We start from the raw sequence: 19547 nt of genomic DNA on the forward strand, positions 1-19547 counted from the left end.
CCAAAAGACCTTTTAAGCTTTGATTTTATTTATTCTTAAAACCACTTATTTGGAAGGCAGAGTGACAATGAAAGAAAGAGAGAAAAAGATCTTCCATCTGCTGGTTCACTCCCCAAACAGCCAAAACAGCCAAGTCTGGACCAGGCCAAAGCCAGGAGCCAGGAACTCCATCCTGGTTTCCCACAGGGGTAGCAGGATTCCAAGTGCTTGGAGTTGTGGCACAGTACATTAAGCTGAAATGCTGCCATCCTATATCGGCATACCAGTTTGAATTCTGGCTGCTCTGTTTTCAAACCAAGTACCTGCTAACATACCTGGAAAGGCAGTGGAGAATGGCCCTAGTACTTGGACCCCTGCTACCCATGTGGGTATTCCGGATGGAGTTCCTGGCTCCCAGATTCAGCCTGGCCCAGTCCTGGTCATTGTGGCCCTCTGGGAAGTGAACCAGTGGATGGAAGATCTCTTCCTCTCTATTACTCTGCCTCTCAAATAAATTAATCTTAAAAAAAAAACTTCTTTATTTCCTTTATTTGAAAGATAGAGTAAGAAGATTTCACTGCAATTTTTACTCCACAGTGTTAACACAGTCAGGTGTTACATGAAGATAATGCTTCTATCAAAAAAGAGTATTGCACGTAACCATAAGACCAACCCAACACTGACTCCATGACTCCATGGGGACAAGAAAGCCTAGAGAGGCAAAAATTCGGCCACCATAACTGGTCACAATGCACGGTGTGTGGGCAGAGGGAATTATTGCGTTTCCCAATTCACCAGTAACTGGAAAATACAGAGGGAATAAGCAGAGCCAGTGGCTCAGTCTAAGAAGTCTTGGAGAAACAAATGTCTAAGGTACTTGTGTTCTGTATGACTTGCCTTGGGTATACAAGAAGGCAGATTTTTAGGCTCTGATATTTGATAAAGAGCATTGCTTCAATAGTAAGGTATGCAAGAGTACAAAAAGTTCATGAGGGTGGGGGTGGTGTTGTGATGTAGTGGATTAAGTGGGTTAAACCGTTGCCTGTGATGCTGGCATCCCATATGGGTGCTGGTTTGAATCCGGGCTGCTCCACTTCCCATCCAGCTCCTTGATAATGGCCTGCAAAAGCAATGGAAGATGGCCCAAGTGCTTAGGCCCCTGCAGCCATGTGGGGGACTTAGATGAAGCTCCCAGCTCTTGGCTTTAGCCTGGCCTGGCCCTGCAATGGCCATTTTGGGAATGAACCAGCAGATAGATAGATAGATAGATCTCTCTCTCTCTCTCACTCTACCCTTCAAATAAATAAATAGATCTTTAAAAACAAGTTTATGGGGAAATGGAATTAAAATGTAAATTTATTTTGGGTCAAAAATATTGAAATCCATGGATAGGTTTTCATAGGACCCATTTTCCATGAACTTTTTGAAGACCTGTAATGAAAATATATCTATGTACATACATCTCTATCTATATGTGTGTGTGTGTGTGTGTATATATATATATATATATATATATTTAGACACTGTGGTTTGGATTATTCTGTTCATACTTATCCCAAAGACAAACTACTTCTTCTGATTACTAGCTTCACATTTCCATTCTTATTTTCAATTAAGTTCCTTTAAAATATTTTACACACATGCTTACATACACCTAGGCTTTCTCACTCACTCTCACATACACACGCACACACACACACACACGTTTTAGTTCTTTACCTGGTGCCATCCATGCTGCAAATATGGAGTAAGGCCCAGTTACTGTGACATTATGTGGAGGATGGATTTCTTCTGGTGTCCATGCAGGTGTTTGGATAATGTAGTCCTTGCTAGTACTGCTGCCACCTCCAGTTTTGGCTTCTAACTTGTAAATGTATCTGTATGTAAAAAGAAAGAACTGTGAAAAGGCCATGTCCAGGAAACCTGAATGATGAGCGATGATTTTTCTATCCATCAGTCTTACCTTTGTGACAAATTGTAAATTCCTTTATCTCTGTCCTGAAACTTGAACTGGGTAGTCTTTCCAGCATTCTCTCTAGACCACCACTATTTTTGCCACTCCCGACTTTATGCTTAAACCTCTAGCAATCCCTAACTTTTCTCAAAGAGTTCAGAAATGATTCAGAGTGTCTGATGGACTGTGGAGGGTTTGAATGACTCTCTTCCAATTTTTTTTAGTCTTTTCCATTTTTAAATGGGTTAGAGTTCAGGGTTTATGTTTAGAGAAAGCTATTTGTAAACAGATCTGCTATACTCTACAATAAAACTAAATTAATCTCTATTCTCTATAATAAAATATCAGTTGATATAAGATATATTTTGTCTCTGCTGAGAAATGAATGGAAATGAATTGCAATTATTTGAAACTTTCCCCCTTAAAAGTACTTATGTCTATATATATAGTATAACAAATATAGAAATTATTATACAAGAAGCAAAGTTAGTATAAAACAAAGTTCTTTATATCTCTTTTGTTGCTGGCTTAGGAAGGCATTTTTTAAAAAAGATAATCTGATAACTTTTAAAAGGTTAACATGCTGCATATATGATATAATTAAAATTTTTCTAGCTTTCATGTAAAATAGAAGACTAATTATTTACATATTTAAGAAATTTCATGTAGTGTGAAAAAGAAACAATTTGGATAGTGAATTTGGAATTAATTAAATAACATTTCAGGCAGACATGAATTTTTTTCAACCCTGAAAATTCTGAACCCCTTGGAGGATGATCGGTACAGTCTCCATTAGTTTACCTGCTATTTGGCTTCAGATTTCTATCAGTGAAATTCTGCTCTTTGCTACCACCCAGGAAAACCACAATTCCATTTCGATTCAATTGATACTGAGAAATGAGGCCATTGGGCTTTTCTGGTGGAGTCCAATATAATTCCACTGTTGTAGAATTGATGATGATGTGTCGAGGTGTCACCCAAACTCCTGGAAAAGATAATACAACAAGGTTTTATTGTTAGTGCAAAATAAACACCTCACCAAGTGTCATACCATCACCCATGAGTTATGACATTTTTATCTGTTGATCAAAAAATTTCACTATGAGCAAAAAAAACCACAATTTACTTTGTGGATAAAATATGTAACTGGGTGTAAATTTGTGATTTATTATTTTATTTTGCTTTTGAATTGCCATTAGCCAGTGAATATCCAATAACTAGTGGTAGAAAATTTCTGCATCTTGGCTATAATATTGAGTGTAATTTATTTATTTTGTTATTTTTTTAAAAACTTATTTGAGAGGCACAGAGACACAAAGAGAAAGAGAGCGAGCTCTCATTTGCTGGTTCACTCCCCAACAGCCTGCAACACCTAGGGCTAAGCTACGGCTAGGCCTGGGAAAAAAGGAATTCAATCCAGGTCTCCCACATGTGTAGCAGGAATCACTGGAGCCATCAGTGATAACTTCCAGAGTGTACATCAGCAGGAAAGTCGAGTCAGAGGCGGAGTGGGGAGTCAAACCCAGGCACTCCTAATCTGTGGACCAAACATCTATTTCTTTTGAGTGTACCTGAAATCAAGGGCTCAGAGATTATCCAGGGTTTTTAAACTTTGATACCATCCATCTGGAATAAGTAGACATTGGCATCACTTATTATGTGCCTGAATTACACAATTCAACAAGTAAGCCTACTTTCCCTTTACCGCTTTACCATGCGCTGTGCTTGTTTTCCTGTTTCTCTCTGTTCCTTTTGGCCTGATTTGCTGGCTTCTCTTCTCTTCCTATACCTCAAACTGATGTGGTGCCTCTGAAACTTAAGCCTGTCCTCTTTCCTTCCCTCTACCTTCCTCTCCTCTTTTCCACACCCACTTCCTGCATGATTTCCACTCAGCCTTAGCTTTTAGGAACCATCTGTATACTGAAGACTCCCAAAAGACCCTCTCTCCCAACACTCAGACTCCAACTGTTTACTACACATCTCCATTTGGGTAACTATATCAAAAACTTCAAATATGGGACTTTTGATTTTTCTGCCTTCAATTGATGTATCTCTGAATCTTATTCATGTATCATTTTGTTAGGCAATACACATAACAATAATTATTCTTCAGACTGTCATATATCTTTCCCTCAAATATATTCTGTCATTAAATCCTGCAGATCCTGTAAGTTGTTTACATCTTGACTGTCAACATTTTTCTCTCTCTCGGACTTCTGTCCTAGCCTCTAAACTGGTCTGCATCCTTTCAATTTTGGCCTTCTCTATTTCACTGTGAGCTCTATAAAAGTATTTATGAAGTGTGGGGCAGACATGTGGTACAGCAGTTAAATTCCTGCTTGGGATGCAGTGTCCAGGGTCAGAGTGCCTGGTTCAAGTCCAGCGTCTCTACTTCTGGTCCAGCTTCCTACTAATTCTCACCCTGAAGGGCAGTAGGTGATAGCTCAGGTACTTGGCTCTCTGTTACCCATGTGGGAGACCTGGATAGAGTTCCAGGCTCCTGGCTTTGGCCTGGCCCAGCCCTGGCTTTTGCAAGTATTTGGGGAATTCATTAGCAGATGGATGATCTTCTCATCTCTGTTTCTCACTCACTCACTCTTCTCCTTTTCCCTTTCCTATCTCCCCCTTCTCTTTGTCTCTCTGCCTTTCTAATAAAATGAAAAAGTATGTATTTTTAAAAGTGTGTAAAATGTGAATGGGAGCTAGTATAATCTTTGCGAACTATGTAGCCCTTTTGTACTTATTCATATAACAGAATCCTAATTCTTTGGGATGACCTGCATGTTCCCACATATTTTTGGCTCCAGCCCAGCATCTTCTCCACATTTAGGAAATGCCAGCCAGGTCAGATTCCTTCTACCCTGAGGATGCTGCAAGTCCTTTCCTATCTCTGGGACTTGCCTCTGTCTGGAACACTTTTGTTCCTGACCTCCTGATATCTTTGCATTTTATTCTCCTAGTCACTTACCTGTGTAAACACCACTGTGTCAGGCTTTCTTTGACTACTCTCCCCAAGCTTGAACTCGAGTGTTATCTCAAAGAGTCCCAGCTTAGCTCCTCTCTATCAAATCTCCTTTCCTGCATATCACTCATGGCAATATAGCCATCTTTTTTCTTCGAGATATTATTTCTATGTTGTTATGACTGCATGGTTCCTTTCTCCCTCCTGCTTCAATGCAGAGGAATCTTCTCTGCCTTACTTGTCACTGTGTCCCTATATTGCCTTACAGGTGACAGATGAACATGTTTATTGCAAAGATGATGCCTACAAAATATTATGTAGGAATCTCTAGGAAATATAAAGACATCTAATATGTGTCTCATTATTTCAAGGAGTTCACTCATCTGTGTAAAAAATGTACACGGAAATACTATAATTTAAGGTCAAATGTGCAAACCTGCTGATGGAGAACCTGGAATCGAGAATGATCAAGTGCACCACTTTGTGTTGTCAACTAGTTGTGCTCTGCATAGACACTGGAACTCTCTTCTGGAGCTTTAAAAAGCTGATTTCAATGCTAGATTCCCTGTATCAGAAGCTTTGGGTTGACTGCACATCCTATCTAAGTTACTTTATAAAGGGTAAGATTTTAACATTTTGAGAAGAAAAATTTTTAGAACATAAAACTGTAGTTTATTTAACACCACCCTGAAGGAATACAGGTAGCTTTCAAAATATATCAAAGTTAAAATTTTTTTTTCAGGTACTAAGTATTTATTCCTCGGAAGAAAGTAGTTCATTTTATTCTGAAAGTTTGCTCTTTGGTAGATATTTGGAAAAATCCAAAAATCATGGTATTTATTTGTCTGGGTTTCTCTGCAAGCATCTACTAGAAAACTCAATCAAAGCATCAGAGATCTGACTTAATATTAATTTGTTGATTCAAGAGATAAAATATAAAGCTTTCATTCATAATCTACTTCCTGCAGTCTTGTCTTTCTCACCTTGAAGTATGTATTAAAAATCACCAAGGGGCTGGAAAGCCGTTGCTTAGCTACCAATTTGAACCAATCAAGGCAGCCTGTGGATATGGAGGAGCTAATGAAAAAATTTTGGATTTGTTTCAAGTTTTAAATAAAAGTTGAATTTCACATTTATATGGGCTGGAAAAAAACTCTGTTAAAGCTAGGGGTAACCCTGTGTCCATGGGTTTGATTGATAAGAGAAAGTTCAAATGTGCAAGTAACAAGAAATACTGTGCAAGAATTTGTATAGCAAATATGGAGACACTGTTGTCTTGGAAATTCAAGAAATCAAAAGTAAGTCCTAGTTTGGTGAATGGTTTTAATGAGTGCCTGGTAGAGAATTTGTCCCTTTTTCCACAAGTCCAAGTCTCTGGTGGCACCACAAAGCCTTTCCAGCATAATCTCAGCAGAGTTGAGGCAGTTCAAGGGATAAATTGGGTGATAGTGAGGAAAACGACCTAAGAGGAAGGAGTGGGGGTAAATTAGCTAAGAAATCTAAGAGGGAAAGGTCCAAACGTAAACTTGCTGGATCTCATGATGCAATGACTAGCAGAGAAAGAACATACGTACTGGGTTTGTTTTACATTTATCTAAAGTTCCTTGCAATATTATAATTTCTCAAGTTACCACAAATACTCATTCTAGTTGAAATATCCCAACATTTATCTTGTTTATTTTATTTAATGAAATGGAGGAGAGAGGGAAGTTGGGAGGGAGGGAGAGAGAGGAATAGAGAGAGAGAGCATATGTAGTTCTATCAATTGTTTCACTTCCCAAATACCCACAACAACTAGGGCTGGGCCAGGTTGAAGCCAGGACCTGGAAACTCAATCCAGGTATCATAGACAGGTGGCAGGGACACAAGCACTTGAGACATCATCTGTTGCCTCTCAGGCAGGGTGTGTATTAGCTGGAATGTGGAATCAGGAAGGGAGTCAGGATTTGAACCCAGGCACCTGATGTGGGATGTGAGCATCCCAGGCAGCATCTTCTCTGCAATGTTAAATGCCTCCTCCAACCCCAGCATTTATGATGGAGCGGCTTTCTCCTGGAATCTGGTGATGGAAACCAGTTTTGCATCATCCGACGTCAGGAATGCATTATGTTCCAGAATATTTACTATTAATTAATTAGAAATTAAGGCCGGCGCCGTGGCTCAATAGGCTAATCCTCTGCCTTGCGGCGCCGGCACCCCAGGTTCTAGTCCCGGTCGGGGCGCCGGATTCTGTCCCAGTTGCCCCTCTTCCAGGCCAACACTCTGCTGTGGCCCGGGAGTGCAGTGGAGGATGGCCCAAGTGCTTGGGCCCTGCACCCGCATGGGAGACCAGGAGAAGCACCTGGCTCCTGGCTTCGGGTCAGTGCAGTGCGCCAGCTGCAGCACGCAGGACGCGGCGGCCATTAGAGGGTGAACCAATGGCAAAGGAAGACCTTTCTCTCTGTCTCTCTCTCTCACTGTCCACTCTGCCTGTCAAAAATAAATAAATAAAAAAGAAATTAATTAATTAGAAATTAATTAATTAGAAAAAGTATTTCTATGTCACATTTTACCTGACTTGGTGACAATTTGTGTTTTGGGCACAGTGGATGTGAGGATTAAGACATATACTTACCCTTGAAGAAGTTCCTAGAATCATGATAAACAAAGATGAGAGACAGAAAGTTATACTCTGATCCAATAAATGCCTTAAGAGAAGGAAGTATAGTGATTAACAGAGCCCTTGAACTTCTGCCTTGACACAAACTGGGGGCTGAAATGGGGGAGTGGGAGGAAGTGGGTGGTCATCGTGGAAAATTTCCAGAAGGGGAGACATGCCCAGCCAGGCTTTCAACAAGCAGGAATGGGCTCCATTAGGACATAAGGGAAGGTTAGCCTTGTGGCAACCTGAGAGTTGAGAGATGGGGAAGTACACTGGGACTGCAAGTAGCTCAGCATGGCTGATATTGGACGTGGATTTTTGGGGAAGATTGAAAAAGTTGACAGATTGCTAGAGTTTAAAACTCAAGGGATCTAATTTTCTTTGCTAAGAAGATCTGGGTTTATGGTTTTTTTTTTGGAAGGATACAGAATTTTTTATAGAGATGACTAATAAGAAATATTCCTATCTTGGCAAAAAGATTTGGGATAGGAGATAGGAGACAGGAAAAATGACTAGAGGCAGAGAACTTACTTAGAAGGATCCAGAGAAATTATAAAGATCTTAACTAAAGCTGTAGCAGAAGGGACGAAAAGAAATTTTTTTAAAGTAAGATTTAAAATGAAAAATTTTTTTTTTTTGCTGAATTGCATACTTCAACCTAAAGAGAAGAATTAAGAATGTCAAGGTTTTTTTTTCCTTAATATTTATTTATTTGAAAGTCAGAGTTACAGAGACAGAGAGAGAGAGAGAGAGAGAGAGAGAGATTTTCCATCTGTTGGTTCACTATCCAGATGGCCTCAATGACCAGCGCCAGGCCAGACTGAAGCCAGGAGAAGGAGCTTCATCTGGGTCTCCCACATGAGTGGCAGGGATCTAAACACTTGAGCCAATTTCCACTGCCTTTCCCAGACCATTAGCAAGGAGCTGGATTGGAAGTGGCGCAGCTGGGACATGAACTATTGCTCAGATGGGATGCCGGCATGGCAGGTGGCAGCTTTACCAGCCATGCCACAATGCTGGCTCCAAGAATGTCAAGTTTTGAACTTACGTGATATGTGGATGGTGGCACTTGAGAGAGCGAGACAGGAAGACAAGTTGGAGAATGGGGAGGGAAAGGAGGGATTACTTAAGTTTTAGAGTGCTAAGGTTGAAGTATCTGGAAAACACCCAAATTCAGATATTTAGTAGGCTAGTGGAGTCAATGGCCTTCGATTCACCAGGGTGGCTTTGGTGAGAGCTTTAGAATTGGTTCTGAGCCTTCATTAGGTGATAAAGCCAGTATTTGAAGATTCTGGTGTCTATAGTGCCAAGAGAGTATCCAAGGTAGCATCCAGGATCAAAAGAAGGGCAGAGGAAGAGGACTCTGGCATGAAACTGAGCAAGATTCTTCTTCACTTCCTTCTCTGTTGAAACATCATTGGTAACAGAGGAAACATGCTAGCAATTTTGCATGATTTAACTCTAAAATGAATCAGAACATTTTAGTAAACCAAGTTCTAAAAAATTAGAGAGTGATAATTCAGTTTCAACTTTCCTCACTATTTGACTATTGGTACAGTTTTCGATGGGGATGCAACAGCAGAGAACTGTGTTCAGCGTACCACCCAGATTGCCATGTGTGTGAACTTTTCTTCTAGGTTGAAAATAAAGAGACAAAACTGAAAAGAGCTGAGGGTGGCTATGAACAAACACATCTTCTAATTCTCTCCATATCCACTTGGACACTCAAATATGAGACCTTCAAACTGTGTTTGATTTACTTTGAAACTGTATTTTACAATTAGTTGTATCTGGGTTAGTTATTTTAAAGGATCCTTGCATTTGTTTCTACTTTTTGGTGAAACAGCAGTACTTAATGTTACTGCTGATTGGTCACTTCCAATCCCCAAGCTAGGCATTCAAACTACATTTATTTCATGTACAGATTATATGGCATTTGTGTAGCCAAAAGATGGATCCAAATCCACATTTGATCCACAGAGGAAAAGCCCATTTAGTTTATTGTTTCTTTGCATAGTTATTTCTGTTAAAGTATATGAAATTTGAAAAAAAAAATTGAAGACATTTCTCATATCACACTTTCCTACACTGTTGAAAGCTTTAATTTCTGAGTCATAAAATCTGAGCCCTTTCAAGAAATGTTGCTGGGAAAATTGGAAAAATAGAGGCATATCTTCAAAGAATTTAAAGATACGGATGTGGTAGGTAAACTGGAACAAGAGATCCGGTTATTTTATCAGGCTTGAATCTCAGCCAAAACTGGTTGATAGATCCTTTAGAATTTATCCATTATCATCAAAGTATCCATTTGATAGTTTACCTTTCCAAAAAATCTACTGCTGGTTTCTTCCTTTCAAAGGAACACTAAGCTTTTTGACATGAAACATTCTTTATATAGAAAACATCATTAGTGAATTCCTGGTGAGGAGCCATATGCCCCATATGTGGAATTTTCCATTTTATTCCCCATTTACTGGTAGGAAGTTCAGGTCTAATATTCTGAGGTACAACAATCCCTTTCATTAGAAGAGTAATGGACAAGTAGTTCAGAACTCTACCATGGTCATTAACATTGTATATCTCTTTAGAAACTTACTCATGCCTCAATTTCCCCACACACAAAACAGGGTGATAGTTATAAGTTAACAAAATAAGTAGTTGATCACTAACAGGAGCAACTGAGAACATTTTTCTTCTAAGAGTAAATTATATCACCCATCCCCCTTTCCAGACCGCGAGGTACCACTGTGATCACTGGGGTGTGTGAAATGACACATTTTTTTCTATGCATTTATTTACCATTAGAAATAAATGTCATTTTCTCAATTTGTTTTTGTACACAAAATACATGTATGTAATTTTTTTTTTTTTTTTGACAGGCAGAGTGGATTGTGAGAGAGAGACAGAGAGAAAGGTCTTCCTTTTTGCCGTTGGTTCACCCTCCAATGGCCGCTGCAGCCGGCGCATTGTGCTGATCCGAAGCCAGGAGCCAGGTGCTTCCTCCTGGTCTCCCATGCGGGTGCAGGACCCAAGCACTTGGGCCGTCCTCCACTGCCTTCCCGGGCCATAGCAGAGAGCTGGCCTGGAAGAGGGGCAACCGGGATAGAATCCAGCACCCCAACCGGGACTAGAACCCGGTGTGCCGGCGCCGCAAGGCAGAGGATTAGCCTGTTAAGCCACAGCACCGGCCTTGTATGTAAATTAAAATGGTGTATAACTGCCTTTTTCTACATACAGATCATCTCATTCTTTTGAATGGGTACATGGAATTCTGCAATGAGAGACTACCTGAGTTTACTTAGCAATTCCCTACATGTGGGTATTTAAACGATTCCCAATGTTTTGTCATTCACTGAAAAACAGTTCAAAAAATACTAAAAAAAAAAAAAATTTTTTTTCCTTGTGTAGCCTGGAAGTTTCTGCCTTAGATGCTGAAAATAGAGTTGCTGCATCATGGGAAATTAACATTTTAAATTTAAAACGGCAATTTGCCTTTCAAGGTGATAGTCTAACTGTATTCCCTCAAACTGTATTTGACTGTATTTGTCATCCGCTGTTCATTGGTCAAAATCCTGATCCCTTGTGGTCCATCTCAGAAGCAATCCACTCTATAAAACCTTTCTTGTCCATGGTGGGTTAAACATCTCTTCCTCCTGAGACTAATTGGTACACCTGATTCATTTCTTTTTGCATTGCCCTTCCCCCCAACATTGCATCTTTGCTTCGAGGCCTGCAGACCTATCACTTCCACTTGACTATAAATTCTCAAGGACAGTAGATATCATGGTCCATTTCTGCAGTGAGCACAGTGCTCCAGATTGACTTCTGAGTTTTCGAGGAATTTCATATCCAGCTCTATAATAATTCCTGTCCACAGAAAAGCAAATGCAGAAGGCTTCAAGAAAATGAAGAATAAATGTTCCTTAGCCAAGACTGATGAATGGGAGTCTAGAATACCATTTTATTTTATACCCGTTAATTTTCTACCTTCTTCTTTGTTAGCTTTGACAGAGTTTATCAAGTTCATTTCAACGTGCCATATGAAAATTTCTCCCCCAAATCATGGCTAAGTTTTCCTTACCTTGAGGGGCTGCCTGCAGTGTCTGACCTAGAAAAGGCGTCGTTGAAGTGCATCCAGCAGATGTACAAGCCGTGAGTGTAAAGCTGTAGTTGGTGTATGGCTGGAGACCTAGAAAGAGCAAGCGAGAAACAAAGTACATCTAGAGAGGATTATTTATTATCAATCAAGCACCAGAAGCAACATGCAGGGCTGGAGATACGATATCCAAAAATTTCAAGTACTCTTTAATGAATGTATGAACTTCACGGTTTAAGTATTGAGAGACATTTCCTTTAGCACTGATAAAAAATAATGGATTCTCAGCCTTAGAAGAGACCTTAAAATTCACATCAGCCATCCTTCTCCTGACTCCCTGACATATGTTGTCACTCAGGAGGGCCCTGCCTCTGGGAATGGAGCTGTCTGTCTCCCAAGGCGCCCACCATATTGTTAGAGAGCTCTGGGGTACTTCTTCCTTTGTTTCAAAGTCCTTTCTTATGCTGTGGTGTAAGCTTTCTATCACTTCCACCCCTGGGGACACAGAGAACAAATCTAATTTCTTTTCCACATGACAGTGCTTCAAATATTTGTAGACAGGTATCAAATCCCCTTTGAGTCTTCTCCTCTCCAAACTAACCATCCCAGTTTCTGGAATGGCTTTTTATGTGAATAGGGGCAGAAAAAATATCAAAAGAAGGTTAGATTCAACAGTTTCTAGCCCCAAGCCATATTTAGCTATATAAATACCATCCCCCACTCTCTTTAAACTTTGTACTTCTTCACTGTTTGTGCCCTTGATGTACCATCTCACAATTTGGGGGGCTATGTTGGTTTTGTCTTTACCTATAGATTAAGGATAATTTGATGAGAAGTGTCTATTGTTTGCTTTGCATTCAGAATATGATACAGCATGGTGATCACTCAATAAGATCTCAGGGCAAAAAGAATGACTTATTTCATTTACCATAGGTGTTGCATATTGTAAAATTTTACCACTCCATGGCTGATGACCTTGGACAAGTTACTTAGCTTCTCTTTGCCTTGGTCTATTGATCTGTAAAATGGGGAATCATCATAGCATGCAGCTTATATGTGAAGATGAAATGGGACACTCAGAGTAGTATTTTATTTTAGCAGAAGCAACATTAAGACACAGCAGCATTCAATGAGAAGTGGATGGAGACTTGCCATCTCTTCCCTTGATTCTTGAGAAAATCCAGAGGATTCTTTAAAATGTTCTTGTTTTTCTTTAACGAACAGGACTTAGTTTATATGTCCAATAATTGGCTCTGTTATAGCATGGATCCAGTAGTTACTTATATCTCATTAATTCTGAGCTGCAAATTCACATATTTTATTTTTTTTCACAGAGTGACTCTTCCTCTAGACAAGTTCACATGCTAGCCTATCACTTTATTCAGATTTCTGCTCAAAAGCTGCATCATTTGTGAAGATTGTGACTACTGTCTCCAAACAATCCACCTACCACTTCCAATTCCCCACGTGACTTTCTTCTTTCCTAGCTTTCTTTGCTGATGTTTGACCATTTTTCTCTATTTCGTCACTGGTTTGTTTCCCTCTCTATGATGTAAGCTTTAAAGGAAGAAGAACTTTGTTTACCTTACTTCTCTATCCTCTGACTAGCGACAGGCACAAAATAGGTGCTTGTTAAATGAAGGAAGAAATTAAGGATGTGATTCACTTAGAATGGAGGCACAAGTGTGGGTTGTGCTACAGCAGTAAGGTGGTGCAGCTGGCGATGCTGCAGGATCCAGCCTCTGAGCCCCTTTGTGTTTCCTTATCAGTTTAGTGATAAGATGCAGGTACTTATTTGATTATAATCTTCCATTTGGTTGCTATGGGGGATTTACATAATTTTGATATTTACCCGATTTACAGATGAGGAATATGACTAAAGATCTAAGCTAGACCCGAGTCACATATGTTTGATAAAAGCTTATAGGAAAATGCTAAGATTATAAAATATACAGCTCAAAAGAAAATGGAAGGGAACATCCAACAATGAAAGTCAGAGGTTGCAGTGGCAAAGTGATGCAGCTAATCCTCCTTACTCCTACGACGAAAGGGGGGTGCTGTCCATCTGATACCTTTCCACCCGAGTATCTCACTTTCTGTTTTAGAAGAGGTAACTTAGAGTGCTTTATTTGTTCTTTACCCCCTAATGTGCCTACTTTCTCTGTTCAATGTGGAATACTGCTTGAAGAAGGCCAAGTCCACGAAAGAATTCCAAGAGGATGGCAAAACTAGGAGGCTGTGGTGTCTAATCTGACCGAAACTAATCTGACCAAACAGGTCTTTCCACATGATTCCAAATGTATCTCTGCCCACAAGCACCTATTTCATTGAGCCAACAATTCTTCTCTAGTTGCAGAATAATGATAAAATAGTCATCAAAGTTACTGTAATTTACAAGTTATACAAATTTTTGAGTTTCTTTTTCTGAAACCCGGATCTAAGCATGACTGGTAAAAGTGAAGCGAAATTTACAGGCAATTTGTACTCCAGAGATTTTTTGTGGAACACTCAGACAAAAAAAAAATGGCCTCAATTTTCTTTCTCATTTTGTGTTCTGGCTGGCCTGGTTTCAGCATGCAGTGACTGTTGAAGAAAATTTCAGGATGGTTATTAGACAAAGTTGGGAAAACTTATCACAGAGGTGTATGAAGGCTGACTGAGGACCGAGAATATTTGTAATGAGGATAGTGGCTTAAAGGAAAGTTAATGTGTAAAAACTGACACTGCCATTTCTTCACAACATCTTTCTGAAGTTGTAACATCTTTCTGAGTTGAGTGACATCCTTTTTACACACGGCCTAGGACTCTAGCACGCAGCTGTCGGGAGGTGATGCAAGGGTAGAACAGCTAGCCCTTTAGGCATTTTAGAAAGGCTGAGGAAGGGGTGCCCAAAGGAGACTTACAGGTGTTTAAAGTGCCTCACCTATCAGAGGATGGGGTAGGCTGGTGGAGGGCATCTACTTCTTTTGAAGCTATTAGAGTACCAGATTCAAGGCAGGGGAAGGATGGACATCTCAGCACTGAGCAAAAAGCCTTGGTCAGGAATTCGGAAGACTTCAAACAGAATTGTCAAACCAAGGAAGAGACATGGTGAACTGAGGAACAGAGACGTAGATGAAAGAACGACAATGATGAGAGTGGAGTGGTGGGTTTAGTCTAATTCACGGGAAATGCGTTCTCAAGAACTTGTGTTGAGGGGCGAGCATTGCAGTGTAGTGAGTTAAGCTGTCATCTGTGTCATCTATATCCCATATTGCAGTTCTAGTCTGGGTCCCAGCTTCCCATCCAGCTCTCTGCTAATGCACCTGGGTGGCAGCAGGTGATGGCTGAAGTACTTGGGCCCCTGTAACCATTACAGGAGATCCAGAGGAAGTTCCTAACTCCTGGCTTCAGCTTGGCCCAGCCCCAGCTGTTGTGAGCATTTGGGGAATAAGCCAGCGGATGGAGATACGTCTCTTTCTCTGTCACTCTTTCTTTTAAATAGATGAAAATAAAAAGAAATATTAAAAAAAGAACTTGTGTCTGTAGTTGAAATGTGAGCATATTGGCCAGTTGAAAGGGCCATTTGAGGCAAAACATGAACGTAATCTTAAGGCTCATTTCAACTCATGTTTGCAGGTGTGTTTCATGTGAACTCTATCTGCCTTACTTGCGAAGGTCCATTCCTCCTGCTTTTCATAGCAAGACTCACACTTTGCTCAGTGAAGCCAGCCTTTTGGCCACTCTCAGATTCTGGGCTTTATTTAGAGTTGACTACCAGTGAGGAGTGTGCATATGACCCAGTCCTGGACCCTGCTCCATAGTGCTAGTGCGTGTTAGCAGTTCAGGACTCAGTGTGGAACATAATTCAGGCCAATGAAAGCCAGACAAATGCTTTCATTTTGAAAATTGCTGTTGGTTCCCTTTTCACCATACAGAGTCTAAAAATGGAATGGAACTCAGAGATGAGAAGAAATCATGTCCTGAGAGCTTTTTAATGAGTCTTGCACTCGACTTGTTACCTCCATGAGCCAATAAACACCCATTTGTCAAGTGTATTTGCTTGCAAGATAAAGTGTTCTAAATCATACAATTCTTTGATCCTATGTGGGAAGAAGGATACACAGCAGACTCATAGAATGGAAAAAGCCCTAAACAGTACTCTGGCCTCAGAATCAGCCCTTAAGGCATTCAGATCTGGCTAAAAAGCCCATGAGAGTTTCGCAGGCATGGAAAGCCAAGACGTTGTGGCAAAAAACAAACAAACAAACAAAAAAAACAAACCTAAATGAAAGATCTCTGAGATCCCAGTGGAAAGAACGGGCCCACATTGGGATCCGCAAGAAGGGAAGACTTATACTTCCAGGAATGGAGAGTCCCTACCAGCACTTCCGGGGAAGAAAAGTCCTTATCAAGGTCCTCGAGGGTGCCTAAAGGTCAACCAGTGAGGATCAGACCTACCTCGACCTTTAACTTCCATGCCCTGTATCTATAAAAGGAGCCCTCCTAACCTCTGACACGTGACTCCCTCCTCCCCGCCCCCAGCTCTGTTGGGACAAGGGAACCTCGCCTGGGAGCAGAATCCCAATAAAAGCTTGTAAATAATTGATTCGTCTGCCTGGGAAGATTTGTTATGTGCTGGACACCTTGCATTGGTAATTTACAAACAGGAGTTAGATTTTTAAAAAAGCTACTAAAACTGCTATATTGGTCTATTATGTTATATGTGTATACATATTATATGTCTACATGGGAAAATTTATTAAGAGTTTATTTTAATTGGCTTATAGATAAGATTGCCCATAAATTTAAGCTGCTAAAATTAATCAAAGATACATTTTAATTCGTGTGACCTGAATCTCTGTATCATATGTTTTAAACTTGTTGGTAGAAAGAAACTAAAAACATTCTACATGCTTGTGTTTAAATTTGCTGGTTAAACAAGCTACACCATGTTAGATATTTCAGAGATGTTTCCAAATATATGTATTCTTAATATTTATGGAAAGCATTGGACCTTCTGGTAAATGTTTTCTTAAGTTGTTATCTAATGGTTAAAACTGTTTCCTAAGTTTTCATTTGATATTGCTATTGTCAGTAAGCAATCTGCAACTGGCATCCTCATTTCTCTAGTCTAAGCCAACTTGTTCTCTCATTTCTCTATTCTCTTCAAGGTAGGAAACTAATTATATTATGAAGGAATCTCCAAAATGCAAAATTTGATTTTAGATCTTATAAAAGAGATGGTTAACATTTTTCTGTAATAGCTTAGCTAAAATGAAAGCTTAAATTATAATCTCATAGCTAGATTTACTTTGCCATCAGCGAAGTAAACAGTAAACAGGAAAAACCTCCCTTTCAGACCAAAGGGAAAGGAAGTTTTAAAGTGAGAATATAGTTTTCCTCATGGGCATTGTCTACCTTAGAAAAACTACTACAGAACGTGCCTGTGACTATAGACTTGTAGTTTAGGCCACCAAAGATTAGAGATGGGACTTGGGCATCCCCTTGACTTGCATCCTCTGGTCTGCTTTAACAAAAACCAGGAGGAAAAGAAAGCTAGGCATCAGAAATGTTAACAAGTGGCAGGTCTATTAATGGCTGATCTGTACAATGATCTGCCTTCAAGGAGACCCAACAGGCCAGTCCACTGCAGTGGCTTTTGATGTGGTAAGCCTGGGCTTCAGCAGAAGTCAGCTTGTGAAGAGCCCTGGCAGCTCTGTCAGCTTAGAGTTGGATCACTGGAAATGGACCTGCCCTGGAGTCGAAGGATGCCCAGGTCAGAGCCACAGATCTTATTGGCTGTAAGCTGAAAAGCCTTTCACTCATTCAAGCTTCCAAAGTGACCACTGCAGCTGAGGGGACAGCCAACCAGGGTCAGCAACATTGCAGGCAGAGCTGTAAATTTCCTGTTAGAGATGCCACCTGCCTTTACCTAGCCAGCTCTCCTCCCAGGCCAGCTAGGTAGTGAAAGTCAACAGGGTGCCTTCTCCAAGGAGGTTCACACCTCCCTTAGGATGTACGCTATGTGAAGATATAGATAGGTCTGGGCCTCTTAACTTACAAGGCCTAAAGCCCACCAGATTATTATAAAGCCCCTTATGTCAGGTTCTATTTGCCTCTCAGAAAACTTAGTTGTAGCTTATATAGCACTTAGCTCCTCTAATAATGACTCTGTCCTTTGTTCTAGACCCTGTTTAGCCCACTCCTGGGCCTCATTCCTTTGTAATCATAGCCTCTACTCTACCACCAATGGCTCTACTCCCAACCTGTGTATACTGATGGTCCTCTCCCCCACTTAATGTTGTATGATTGTTCAAAATTTCTCTACAGACAAACCCCTCTACCTGCCAAAGATGAGTGGCTTTTCTTCCAGTCTTGGCTGGGATCAGCTTTACACCACATCCAGCAAACTGTCCTCACAAGGGTCCAGAGGGCCCCCCCCCCCCATTTCCTCTCCTCTATGAAATCCTTTCATTACCTGGTTAATGCTACTCTTAGGATCATTGGTTGCTGTTCTCACCCTGTTTTTATACTACAGTGTCTGTTTAAGTGTTTACAGCAGTTGTAAATGAACAAACGAAGGCCTTCAGCAACCAGGCAGTCAACCAAATGCTGCTACAGGGATATACTCTGCTCCCCACCCAGGAGACAGTGGCTTGAGACATCACCCCATGCCAGCGAAGAGTACCTAGTTGCCCCTTGTCAGCAGGAAGTAGCTCTAAAGACAGATCATCGTCCCTCTACCCCTCCTGGACTTTTGGGACTAATGTAACCCCATACAAATCCTGCTTTATAAAAAACAAAAGGAGGGGAATGTTAGGAAACTGGCACAGTTTTATCTATGGCTCGATCTATACCCTGATTTACATCCCAAGCTCTAGCCCCCGCCGCCATTGCTGGAAGCCAGGTGGCCACATGGCCCAGCTACCTGTGCTAGGCTCCACCACCATCCTAATGGGATTTGCCGTTCCTGCTTCCCTGCCCGCCCTCAGGCAAAGTTTTAAAAGGGCCTGTTCCTGAACACATGGCTCTCTCTAGCCTCTTCCTCTGGTCTCTTGGCTCTCTCTTTCTCTTCTCCTCTCTGCTCTCTCCTCTCTCTTGGCTCCTCTCATTTCTCTTCTCTCTCTTCTCTCCTAGCTAGCTCCTCTCCTCTCTGTTTCTCTCTTACACTCTCTTTCTTTCTCCTTCTTTCCCTTTGCCGCCCCTTCACTCCGGTCTATTAGGTGTTCCCCCATAAACCCTTTCCTTAAAAAAAAAAAAAAAAAAAAAAAGAACGGGTCATCAAAGAAAGCAGTAGCTTTCTCTGAAGGGAAGAGAGAACTTCTACTTTGAATATGGCCTTGTCTATATAAGATCTGAGTTGGTGAACTCAAGAGGCTTCCATAGCCTTGACAGCTTATGACAAGAGCCTCCGGTGATTACTGACGTCATAATAAGAGTGTCAATCGTTAAATCAACAATGGGAGTCACTGTGCATCTGCTCCCCATGTAGGACCTCTGCCCTTAATGTGTTGTACTATGAGAATTAAAGCTAAAACTACTATTCAAACAGTACTTTATACTTTGTGTGTCTTAGTGGGTGCAGTCTGTTGAAATCTTTACTTAGTATAGACTAAGTTGATCTTCTGTATATAAATATAATTGGAAATGAATCTTGAGGAAGAATGGGATGGGAGAGGGACAGTGAGAGGGAGATGGGATGGTTGCGGGTGAGAGGAAGGTTATGGAGGGAAAAGCTGCTATAATTCAAAAGTTGTACTTTGGAAATTTATATTTATTAAATAAAAGTTAAAAATAAAAAAAATCATACAATTCTTAAAATTACTATGGCTGTCACCTGTCTAGACATAGGTTAAGAATCTTGTATGTTGCACATGGGGACTATAAGCAGCTGGTTCAGGTTGCAGATCCCACATCGTAAATGCCTGGAATC

General features: G+C 40.6%; 1 protein-coding gene across 1 annotated transcript in view; it reads right to left on the minus strand.

Moving 5' to 3' along the window:
* USH2A (usherin) overlaps positions 1-19547 on the minus strand; it is an 855126-nt gene that overhangs the window by 128990 nt on the left and 706589 nt on the right. The window contains exons 55-57 of the mRNA XM_062211324.1: positions 11618-11725; positions 2735-2918; positions 1699-1856 (exon numbers count right to left, since the gene is read on the minus strand). Of these exons, the coding sequence (XP_062067308.1) occupies positions 1699-1856; positions 2735-2918; positions 11618-11725 (450 nt within the window). The remainder of the gene's footprint in view (positions 1-1698; positions 1857-2734; positions 2919-11617; positions 11726-19547) is intronic.

This window comes from Lepus europaeus, chromosome 14 (genome assembly GCF_033115175.1).
Source record: "Lepus europaeus isolate LE1 chromosome 14, mLepTim1.pri, whole genome shotgun sequence".
NCBI classification, from domain to species: domain Eukaryota; kingdom Metazoa; phylum Chordata; class Mammalia; order Lagomorpha; family Leporidae; genus Lepus; species Lepus europaeus.